The sequence below is a fragment of the Glandiceps talaboti genome, chromosome 23 (genome assembly GCF_964340395.1).
Source record: "Glandiceps talaboti chromosome 23, keGlaTala1.1, whole genome shotgun sequence".
Classification (NCBI taxonomy): domain Eukaryota; kingdom Metazoa; phylum Hemichordata; class Enteropneusta; family Spengelidae; genus Glandiceps; species Glandiceps talaboti.
Window position 1 is genome coordinate 5,615,612 of NC_135571.1, and position 12,341 is coordinate 5,627,952.

General features: G+C 37.6%; 2 protein-coding genes and 1 non-coding gene across 3 annotated transcripts; 1 reads left to right on the forward strand and 2 right to left on the reverse strand.

Moving 5' to 3' along the window:
* Positions 1-5,261: 5,261 nt before the first annotated feature.
* On the reverse strand, positions 5,262-6,248 carry LOC144452604 (uncharacterized). Its single transcript, XM_078143724.1, has 2 exons — positions 5,964-6,248; positions 5,262-5,409 (listed from the first exon to the last, which is right to left on the reverse strand). Exons 1-2 carry the CDS (start codon positions 6,186-6,188, stop codon positions 5,284-5,286), a joined length of 351 nt encoding a protein of 116 aa, XP_077999850.1. The 5' UTR covers positions 6,189-6,248; the 3' UTR covers positions 5,262-5,283.
* An 860-nt stretch (positions 6,249-7,108) lies between these two features.
* On the reverse strand, positions 7,109-9,835 carry LOC144453195 (acetylcholine receptor subunit alpha-like 1). The gene is made up of 4 exons (XM_078144471.1): positions 9,764-9,835; positions 8,757-8,866; positions 7,433-7,622; positions 7,109-7,138 (listed from the first exon to the last, which is right to left on the reverse strand). The coding sequence occupies exons 1-4, from the start codon at positions 9,833-9,835 to the stop codon at positions 7,109-7,111; spliced, it is 402 nt and encodes a 133-aa protein (XP_078000597.1).
* On the forward strand, positions 8,096-8,168 carry Trnat-ugu (transfer RNA threonine (anticodon UGU)). Its single transcript has one exon. It is a non-coding gene; the product is annotated as a tRNA-Thr (tRNA).
* Positions 9,836-12,341: the final 2,506 nt, after the last annotated feature.

Consider the following 12,341-nt stretch of genomic DNA (forward strand, 5'->3'; position numbering starts at 1 on the left):
TCTTTGGTACGGACTGATAGTGGCACAACAATCGTTATACTTCAATTCCATGAGGAGTATGCAATCATCATAAAAATAAAATAACTGTCTATGTTTGAATAAAGTAGACCCAATCATTTCATCAGTAGTCTACAGTCTAGCCATTGGTTTGAATCTGAAGATCTGTTTACTCCACAAATATATCTTCAGATTGAACCCCAAAGGCTAGCTAGTCGCTAGACTATCTAGTCAGATAATCACATATCTTGTGTTATAATCTTTCAAATGTTATCAACATGCCAATAAATCTCTTGCACGCCTCAGGACTTAGAAGGATTAACTTCATCTAAAACCTTAGCTTACAACCAAAAGTTCTTGTCATTCAAAGTACGCAATTCACAAGACGAAAGGTTCAATTGTTGGCTAGACTAAATGAACTGTAACTACAGGTGTCCATGTATATGAAAATTGACAGATTTCCATGATTAAAAAAACTGGCACAAGACGAATTTATATAAGCTTTTTTTTTACTTGGTTGGTTTACACTATTACAAAATAACGAAAACCAAACAAACAAACAAACAAACAAACAAACAAACAAATAAACCAACCAACAAACAAACAAACAAACAAACAAACAAAAACGTTTCTAGTATGGCGTTGATATAGTGTTGATTCATGCCTTTAAAGACATTAGTATTTGTCTTCTGGCGTTGTTGGTTGTTAGCAAGGAGAAAATAGATAAACAAGAATATGAAGTATTTTCAATGGTCACACATACAATAACGTTTCCATCTGAAGAATGGGTCTTCTTCTTAGTTGTTGCCGTCTTTGACCGGTATTGACAAAGCCCCTTATGTTACTCGTATTTTGCATGAATAAAGAAAATAGGTACAGTATCTGTTACTAGTTAATATCTATATGTCACAGAGGAGACACTAGTTGAATCTTGCGCTAAGACATCAAGGCTTTGCATTTACTCATGCGTAGTAGAAGAATTACCATGATACCAGAGTGAGCTGCTTGAGTTCCATGACCCCTTCGCGTCTTCACCGCATGAGCTCACTTATTTTAGTGGGAATAGACATACAGGCAATCGAGACTAAAGAGAAAGTGGTTGGGACTTACGACACGTGGCTCTGTTTTCGTTATCACCATCAGGACATTCGGGGTAGCCATCACATATAAAACCTTCGTAAGCACAAGTCAGACAGTCCATCAGAACAGGCAAACTCCGACTCAAAGCATTCTGAAACCAAATTAATTATAGTATGGCTACAAAATAATATCATATAAATCTCCCCACGTACAACGCAGGTTATTATCTTTATGGTCACCAATTTCAAGTTGGTTGTAGTTATTTTTACACTGGAAATCGAATGGGAAAAAGAAAAAGTGTCAGGCCAGACATAAATCATAGTGACTTAGCTACATTGTACTGTTGCACTAGACAAAATTCTTATCAAGATTGCAATGGTCGTTTGCATAATGAACACATATTGCCTGGCCATGAGGGCTATAGCACCCGTTTATTACACCCGAGGGACTGTGAGTTACCAGAATCACATGCTATTTCCCGAGGCCGAAGGCCGAGGGAAATAGAAGTGATTCTGGTAACACACAGTCACGAGGGGGTAATGAACGGGTGCTATAGCCCGAATATAGGCCAGGGAATATGTGTTTTATAATATACCTCATGCTGTGAACTCGCGGTGCCAGACGACATCGTCAGAAGCTGCCATTTTGACCTGCTGTGAACGCGCGGTGGTCACGTGACCATGTAAAAGTTGATGGAACTATTTCCCTAGGGAAATAGTCATTCTATTTTCCTATCACGTGACTGATTCTAGCGAATCATGGCACAGCATTATCACTAGGTATATTATGATCTTGCTTATTAGGTTCTTACCAACATGGCTACACTATCTTTGTTACTTACTCTGTTGTGACCAGACAATAAAGTTAAGCTGTATTAGCATGATTCTTGTTTCTACTCAAATGTAGTATAATAATTCATTTAAATATCGACAATTTCTTGAACTAAGATCGACGGTATAACATCGACACAATTATAATAATAATAATAATAATAATCTTTATTTATACTGGACAGTTCTTTAAGTATATAAACACTTGTCTCGCACGAAGTCCAGTGAGGGCCAGGGCCTCATGGGTTCAGTGTTAATGCAGGAGGAAACTAGAGTACCCGGGAAAAACCTGCGTAGTTCGGTGGCGTCAAACTGAACGACAGTCTTCTTACAGCGTGGTAAATTTAATCAGACCCTAAATTTGTTCGTACCCCGACCGGAAATTACAGGAAGAGACAATAATCAGCCAATGTTTACAAACAGATGACCAATTTTGACGATAAATGATTGCAATCATACCTATATTGCCTGTTTATGAGAGCAATATACTACCACTGTAGTTGTTATATAGCAACTATTTCCCCTTACTGAAAGAACATCTATATGATCACGTTATAAGAATTATAGTGTGTCCTCAACACAACATACAGGTGTTTATTTGAATGATAGCCAAGATTTACCCCCCCCCTCTGTGTGTGTGTGTGTCTGTCTGTCTGTCTCTCTGTCTCTCTCTCTCTCTCTCTCTCTCTCTCTCTCTCTCAATAAAGACAAACCTACCTTCGCAGACAGGTAGATTTCTGTTTGGAGGAGTTACTGTTCTTGATATAATGTTATTTATTGACACATGAACACATTCCCATACCCTAGCATTGCAATGGTAATTTGATACACTACACTACATTAGAATGTATCTTTCCCTGCCCCAATCTCCATCACCATTTAAAATTGAGAGTATGATTCATCATGGCTTTCATTTTCCTGGTAACTTAAAAAAATGTATTTGTACCTTACCTACTTTTTTTCAGCGATTATTTGTGATGGGACTGTGTTCTATTAGTTAATAAATGAAGGACGACTTGCAGCGTCCTCTGTGGTCGTATTTTCAGACGTGGAAGTGTAGTGAGTGCATTAATACCAGAAAATAATCAATATTCACTAAACATTTTATCATCTTAATAATTATTGAGGTATGCTATCTGTAGATATCACATTCAAAAATATTATTTTAAGTGGGTCATTCTTCGTCCTCTTTATCATCAGTGAAATTAATTTAGCTTTGTTATTTTACAGAAATAATGTGTCAAGTAATGTCCTGAAAACGATGTCAAAGTGTGAACAATCTCCTTGCTAGTGGGGCCCTCTGTCGCCAAATACACTTAAAAACACCCTTAGAAATGTTTTGCAACCTAGTTATCCAGTATATTATTGTAAATTAGTTTAAATTCTTTAGGGATTTTTTCTAACAATATTAAATATATGTATTCAAGTATTCAAGTGTGTGTGCCCTAGCAACGGGTATGTTTGGTAAAGTTGTTTATGTACAATGTAGTTCCGTGGTGATATATTTTTATTTTATTCACAAGGAAAATGTTCTATAAGGAATTTGCTCATAACGATGAATCTATTATTTAACCACATATATTTTCAACTTAACTAAAGGTAATCCATGTTATGTATGTATTGACGTTTGTATATATGTATGTATGTATGTATGTATGTATGTATGTATGTGTGTGTGTGTGTGTATGTATGTATGTATGTATGTATGTACGTACGTACGTACGCACGCACGTACGTACGTACGTACGTACGTACGTATGTATGTATGTATGTATGTATGTATGTGGCAATTAGTTGAGAAGAGATGGGCATACGGTTCGGAGGGAGTGTAGGGAATGTAGGGAGTATAGGGAGTGTAAGAGTGTAGGACTGAGGTAGATATGGAATGGGGTGAAGAGAGATGGAAAACGTAGTTGGGAGAAATAACCCGAGAAAGATAGGCGATGGAATTCAAAACAGAGAGTATAAAATGTATGAAAGTAGACTGGAAGAATCTATTTTTAATTGTCATAGCTATGATAATATATAGATATGTGAACAGATCAACAGGAAACCATTGTCTACTGTGATATCATTGCATTGTTACCTTGCAATCTTCTACTGTGACAGTACACTTTCAACTATCATAACAGTCGTGTAATACAATTACAGAATTTTATTGTGTAAATATTAAATAAAGTACACATGAATGCTTGATCTGAACACATCATGAACAGTGTGACTAGAATTATCGATTATCATAATTTGGAAACAATAAAATCGTTGTGTTAAATTGCGTAATGATCAAGTGTTATCAGTAAGATAACGAAATTATTTCAGACATTCTCTGGCAAATATACCTAGCCTCCTAAAGTATCAAGGCCTTACTATCTGTTGTCTGTCTGTCTGTCTGTCTGTCTGTCTGTCTGTCCAACCACTTGCCTACCCTTTTGCCAATTTGTCTACATGTCTGTATATATATATACCTATCCATCGATTCATCCAGCCACCCCATCCAGCTACCCATGCGCGCGCGCACACACACACACACGCACACACACATATATATATTATATATATATATATATATATACATATATATATATATATATATATATATATATATACATAAATATATATATACATAAATACATACATACATACATACATACATACATACATACATACATACATACATACATACATACAAACATGCATACATACATACATACATACATACATACATACATACATACACATGCATGCATGCATGCATGCATGCATGCATGCATGCATACATCCATCCATCCATCCATCCATCCATCCATACATACATGCATGCATGCATGCATGCATACATACATACATACATACATACATACATACATACATACATACATACATGAAAGAAGACGTGAGTTCGTCATTTCATTACACTACTGTCCGTTTCACCAAAAGTATCATCAGGTGTATGGGTGAGCGTGTATGTATTTCTCTCCAAGCTGATTGAGCACTCTACTTGGCGAAAGAAGAATGAAATTCCATGTATATATATACACACATACATATTGTAAACAGGAACTCTGATGGTCCGATATATTCCAACTATCCTACTGCAATATTACCTACCGACTGACCTACCTACCTACCTACCTAACCAATCATGAACCCACCCTCCCACTCACCAATCGACCAACCAACCAATTCATCAACCAACCCACCCACTTGCTCATCAACCAGCCAACCCACCTACCAACCTACCTGCCAACATACCTAGTACCTATAACTATGTACATATGTTTTTTTGTTATAGTGTATAACTGCCTATACAAAGTACTGTCAAATACTGAAATATTTGAATTGTAAAACTGCCAGGTTCTAGTCACGTGTTCAACGTTTAATGGGAGTCAGCAAATATTATTTGAGGGAGAATAACCCCTATTACTACAGAATAGGCAACTATATAAAAGATAAGACAGATCCGATCAAATACTGTTGCCAGTAACTGCCAATCACTCTCGTCCTGTTTGAAAAAAGAAGAAAGCACATATTAACATGTACTGACTAACTTAGAAAATTATCAAGGAAAATACTAGGAAAGTTACTACGACAGTCATCTAGGAAAGCCAGTAGGAAAATTATGTAGGAAAGTTATCTAGGAAAGTTACTAGGAAAGTTATTTAGGACAATTATCTAGGAAAGTTACTACGAATGTTACCAGGAAAGTTATCTAGTAATGATATCTAGGAAAGTTACTAGGAATTTTACCAGGAAAGTTACTAGGAATGTTACCAGGAAAGTTACTAGGAACATATACATTATTAGTAGTGTAGAAAAATTGATATGATACTAATATAAATAGTCTGTCTGTCTGTCTGTTTTAGTTTGTCTGTCTGTTTGCCTGTCCCTCTCTTTCTCTGAGGTCTAAGTCAGGTATAGTAGTTGATACAGAACAATTAATGCCTAGTATGCAGTGAGTGTCTAATGGGGCCTCAGTTAAAACTGCAATAACACAGGACGTGCAAACACTGTTGTTTAAAAGATACAACCTAGAATAGGGAGACTAATTTACATCACCTTCAATGTTTCAGGCTTTGTTTGAGGTTCACGCTCAGAAGGCAGTTTTTGAAGCATATCCTCCATTTTCACAGCATCACTACAATGACCATGTCGTTCATTAAAATCCGAGGCGTTGACTTGCAATTTAACAAGCTCATTTGCATCCCGTTTGCTTTCAACACCACGTGTGACATTTCTGCGTTTCTTGATACAGAGAAACTTCAGGAAAAATCGGTTCAGCATTGTCTTTCTCAGGATAGGTGGAACGCTGTTCCCATCGAATGACTTACAGTAGAAGTTTGAGGCGATTGCAGACAGAAGCACAGACAGGCTAACCATGATAATGTTAAGAAACAAATACTGCGAAATCAAAGGAATAGCATTTGCTGTCTCTGGCATGATGTCCGCCACTAAGAGATTGAACACGTGTGTAGCCAAAAGAAGAGAAACGCTGAGGGCGCCCTTTTCACCAGTATTTGGCGGGAGAACAAATACAACTATCGTCAGAATTGACAGGAAAACACAAGGTAGCACAATGTTGATTGTGTAGAAAGTTGGTCTGCGTTTCACTTGAATAATAAACGTTATGTCGATGTATTTTCCAGCAGTATAGTAAGATGAAACAGATTGAGCCTTTACTCCTAACAGTTGCCATTCGGAATTCTCAGTGAAAGTCTGGTGGTTGATAAAATAAGTTGTGTAATTCGGAGGAATGTGTAACTCGACCTGTCAAATGCAAGACCAAGAGAGGGTGTAACATATAGGGTTGAGAACAGTAAGAATGTAGCTTCACAAGTATATGTTTCATTAGCTCAATAAGTATATTCATCCCTATGGAACTTCACGACTGTTGAACAGTTTTTGTCATATTTCAGCTTGTGTTTTAAATACCTCTTATGAAACCACTTTGGCTGTGTCTATTTATCAGTCAGAGTGACTGATTTTTGTCTGTAGATGAATATATATGACAGTGGTGTCTGGTGTGGTGATGAACATAGAATAATTGTATCAAGAAAGCAAATAAGTGATAGTTTGCCATACATTTGGACACTTTCGCTAAATGAGAACTATTATCTCAATTTGAATTGCATTATGGTGTCATATCAGTCTGTCTGTCTGTCTGTCTGTCTGTCTGTCTTTCCTCCTCGATCCCTCTCTACAATTCACTCTTTCCACCCTCTTCCTCTAGTAGTCTAATAATCATAAGGTAATATTTTTAACTTATACACAATGATTTTTATCATACTCACTCACACACTCACTCACTCACTCACTCACTCACTCATCCACCCACCCACCCCCCACCCCCCCACACACACACACTCACACACACACACACACACTCACTCACTCACTCTCACCCACACACACACACACACACACACACACACACACACACACACACACACACACATACACACACACACACACACACACAAGCATGTATACATCGCTGAACCGTCGGGTTGATTAAAGGACTAACGTACCTGACTGCTAGGATAGTTCCATAAAGTAATTTGTAATGGACATGTCTGGGTGTCTGTAGGGAATTTTGTTATGTCCATTTCACAGAATGTCTCTAAGATAGTTATAACAGATCCTTGTATTGATCCATCATGGAATAATAATCCTGTTATCCCTTCCCAGGAAATATGTTGTGAAGCACGTGAGTCAGCACTGTAAAAAAGCAGTTCACTAGATGTAAGGATAGTGTTATGACAGCAATGAACTTACATAGGCTATTGCTGGTCAGCAAATTTTCGCCATCAAACCTTGATAATTAAATACACATTAATATGCAAATACATGTGTGTGTGTGTGTGTGTGTGTGTGTGTGTGTGTGTGTGTGTGTGTGTGTGTGTGTATCTATCTATCCGTCTGTCTGCACTTGCCTGTCAGTCTGTCAGTCAGTCAGTCAGTCAGTCTGTCTGTCTGTCTGTCTGTCTGTCTGTCTGTCTGTCTGTCTGTCTCCACTTGCCTGTCAGTCCGCCTATCTGTCTGTCTGTCTGTCTGTCTGTCTGTACGTACGTACGTACGTACGTACACACATGTATTTGTGTGTGGAGGATTTGAGATGGGCTGGGCAATATACCTATTAACACAAATAGCACATTTGGATCATTAAAACACAAAAGGCTTGACCACAAATCGCCTCCTTAGCTCAGTGGTTAGAGCACTGGTCTTGTAAACCAGGGGTCGTGAGTTCAAATCTCACAGGGGGCTACTAATTTTGCAAAAATTTACATCAAGCATTGTCTTACCCCTCTCGAAAGATCAATACCTTTTAATACTACAGAACAGACACACATACATTTGTAGAACTTAACTAGTTGAAGTCAATTTTTTCATTTCCCCTTTCTCATTTGTAATATTTCTTTTACTGTAACAATTATGAGTGTTTTTGTAATATTATCCATTTCCTATTTATTTATTTATTTATTTATTTATTCATTTACTTATTACTGATAATTTTGCTTTTTGATTATGACATAGGCCATATAGGATTCTCTTTTGTCTCTTTTTATTTTGCACTTAAAGGTATAGAAAGAGTCTGTGTTTGAAACTTAATATATTGTAAAAAGCTAAAACATGACTAAAAGGTTTGTTCATTTCACACATGTATGTATTGATCTGTTACAATTTAATGAGTTACGAACAAAGATTTGGCATATGTTATTTCACATTGATTTTCCAAGTCGGAAGCCATGACAAATTTTATAAATCAGAAATCCAAAACAAATACTCAATCTTCACTCACATTGCCACTTTAAAATGGATATTACTTATTTCACAGTGATATGAAATACTCACTTGTTGGAAAGCGTTAAATCTGGTGACCATACTTTGTTCATTTGTATAACAGTAAAATTCAAATCACCATAATCTTCTGGTTTCCATTTCAGTCGATAATCCCTCCATTCCTGCATAAATCATAAGTTGAAACATTTACTAATATAAACCTATTGCCTGGCTATGAGGGCACTAGTAGACATCTATTACCTCGAGGTTTGTTATGCAGCAACTACCTACCGAGGTTGAACGCCAAGCAAGCAATATAGGTGCTTTGTATAAAGCAGCACCAGGCTAGGGGTAATATGACATCTACTAGTGCCTAAATAAGGCCAGTCAATAAGTGTTTAAAACACATTACATTCTTTGGCAAATATTCTTTCCAAAGGCAGACAAAATCAACGATAGAACTCCTGTGCAACTGTGATAGTGTCCTAGCGGAAATAAATGAATATTGCCCTCTGTATGCAAATTGGGGTCACTATGTGTCACTAGTCTATACCACCACGTGATACGATCTAAGCCAATCACTGAAGGCTGTATGAAAAAGATTTATAAATAGGGTTAGGCTTAGGTTTAGGTGTACAGGTTTTGGCATAAACATTCCTACTCGGGGATTTACGAAAGCGTTCTGGTACATAAAATTTCAAATTAAACCAGTAAATGATGTAGATACGTGCCCTCAAGTGCACTAAAATGATATTTTGTAATCAGGTATTATAAGTATGCATAATTGATGGCATAAAGGAGGTTTCCTCCACAGTTTAATATACATTCAAATTATAACATCTAGTCGTTCATATGTTATGTGTAACTGCCAAGTTCGAATAATATGAAGAAAAGGGGTTCCTCCCCTCTCTTACCCCCCTACAAGTACAAACTCAGCTCATGCCTCCTCAAACAGTTTCCATACAATTTGCTATTCAATCATTGCATTAAAATACAGACGTGTCCACACATAGAGTAGGATATTTTCTAGACAGTAATTATAAAGAACGAAATTGTTCAAATATTGTTCTACTATATACCTGATATAACGTTATGTGGGTCTTCATCTCTTGTTCCTTGACATTCTGGAAGGCAGGAGGAAATACGGGCATTTGTTAATAACGTCTTACCAAATTGATGACTGTTGAAAGGAGAGAGAGAGAGAGAGAGAGAGAGAGAGAGAGAGAGAGAGAGAGAGAGAGAGAGAGAGAGAGAGAGAGAGAGAGAGAGAGAGAGAGAGACAGACAGACAGACAGACAGAGAGGGAGAGACAGAGACAGAGAGACAGAGACAGACAGACAGACAGACAGACAGACAGACAGACAGACAGACAGACAGAGAGTAGGCAGGCACACAGACAGACAGATAGATAGATAATGCCAGCTACAGAGACAGTCAGGCAGGCAACCAAACAGACATACAAACACAGTAGCACACATAAATGCGCCGAGGCAAACATACACTGAGTCAATCAGATATGCTGGAACACAAACACCCTGGGAGGGGGGGGGGGCTACTTCCATAGAAAGGGTATACGTATGTACCGCGGGTTTGAACCCCCCCCCCCATCTTTTTCGACTCATGTCTTGAGTTTTGATGTTTAAACCATTATATGTAGAGGTTTGACCCACCTCTTTGAATGTACGTACGACTTTTGACCCCATACTTTGAACAAGGTTGTTAACACTGGTTGTTTTCTGTCATCTTTATAGGAAGTAGGCGCTCCTAACCCGCCCCCTCCCCCTGGCAGCCAATGAACTGGCGATGACTGAAGCATGCACGTGTCACATGAAAGTGTATCAAAAGTGTTTTTGACCCCTATTTCTGGCTAAAATATAGACATTTGACCCCTACTTTTTGAATTTTGGTAGAGTTTGTAGTTGTAATTTTTGTCCACCACGGTACGTATGTACCCATTACCCACCCGAGTACCCCCCCCCCCCCCAACGGGACAAACACACACACATATACATACATACATACACACACACACATTATGGCGTACAGACTGGCAAGTATCATGTACTCACAACATTCAACACTTGATGAATAGTGATCCAGAATTCGACGGGAACTGATTCTGTAGTGTTCATCGCTGGCCTGATACCCATTGAATAGTTTGTAAACAGGAGTCGATGTAAATTTTCCTCGATCTCACTGGCAAGAACAACTACAAAAAAATATTTCAAATTAATTTCTATAATTGCTCAAGGTACTACATGGAGCGAAGACAATAACCTAATTTCTATGTTATATCAATTTATGAATGTGTTACGGTGTCTTGTCTCCATTATGCAAATTAGCTGTTTTTATTGTCTGGAAAAGTTTGCATCTTATTACAAGGCACAGGGAGCAGACATTACTTAGGGATAAATTGCCGATAAGACCGACGCCTTTAGCAGTTGAAGAGCAAAGAAATATCTACCACAAACGTTTCTACGATATTTCCATTATATATTTACCATTAGGTATCTGAAGCTATCAAAGTTGAAATACTAGTATACATCTTGCTATGTTGATAAAACGTTAGAGAAAATTTGGGTTTAGCTACTAAAGAATGTACCAGACATGCGTTTTGGTTCGATGTTGAGACGTGTTTCAAGCATCTACATCCAGGTAAGTATAAAAGCAGCCAAAAACAGTGGTATGCGGCTACTGTTCACATACAGCGTTTGCTGGTTACTTTTCAATGTGGTCCTGTTTGACACAATCACGCAGCTACACAAAGGAACTATACATTCCACACTTTACGATAGTAACAATTTCTTGCAAGATTTCGTGTGGATGAAGTAAACAATGTAAGCATAATGCAACCAGACGCAGACACAGGGGTACCAATGTTTTGATGTCTGCACTTGATGTCTGTATGGTGGGTCATTAGTTCATTTCATTTAGACAAAATGTAACAAGAAAGTGAAATCATTCAATCTTGTTATCTTAAAGAATAGCATGTGCAGTTCTTTATTGGTTTCTGCGTGGTTGTATCAAACAGAGCAAGTGAACACTAACCTACAACGTACTGTAGCTAGAGTGATTAACTCAAATAGGTAAGGTTTGCACAGACTAATTGGTATAAAAAATTGATGCCCATCGGTGAATTCAATTCTAACAGCGTTCTTTGCATCTATACGACCGTCGCCATTAATCGCTGTTTATTACCCACGAAAAGTAAGCTTAAGGTTACTTTATTTTGATGTTAATCTTACAAAAGTAATAACCTTAGAAAATATACCTGTTAAATGGTAATCCATCAATTGTAACCATGGAAACAAAGAGGCATGGGATACAAGATACAGGCACTACATACCCTCAGCAATGAAGAATACGGTCAGCAATATTCTTATATGTTTCATGGTTGAAGCTGTTTATAGTTGTAGTTTTCTTTACTCCTCTTATTGTGTGGTAGGTAAGAAATCCGTGAGTTACATTTGAGGTAGGTGTCTTCCACGTCCTGTAACCAACCACAAAAAGGAATGTAATAAGATACAGCGTTTTGTTGGTATTGTCTAGTTCAGTTTCTTTACAGAAGCCATATATCTCTCCCTCTACCTGTCAAGTAAATTGCTGTCTTTACTGGTTTGGTTCATCGCTTTCCCTTTATACCTGGATATTGGCTTA

What these genes read in the sequence shown, in the direction of transcription:
- LOC144452604 (XM_078143724.1), bottom strand. Translation starts at nt 6,188, where the DNA reads ATGCTGAACCGATTTTTCCTGAAGTTTCTCTGTATCAAGAAACGCAGA. An exon ending in CAAAGCCTGAAACATTGAAG is followed by an intron (nt 5,410 to 5,963) that starts GTGATGTAAATT and finishes TTTTTCAAACAG; the next exon opens with GACGAGAGTGATTGGCAGTT.
- LOC144453195 (XM_078144471.1), bottom strand. Translation starts at nt 9,835, where the DNA reads ATGCCCGTATTTCCTCCTGCCTTCCAGAATGTCAAGGAACAAGAGATG. An exon ending in CCCACATAACGTTATATCAG is followed by an intron (nt 8,867 to 9,763) that starts GTATATAGTAGA and finishes TGATTTATGCAG; the next exon opens with GAATGGAGGGATTATCGACT. An exon ending in GATTTAACGCTTTCCAACAA is followed by an intron (nt 7,623 to 8,756) that starts GTGAGTATTTCA and finishes GCTTTTTTACAG; the next exon opens with TGCTGACTCACGTGCTTCAC.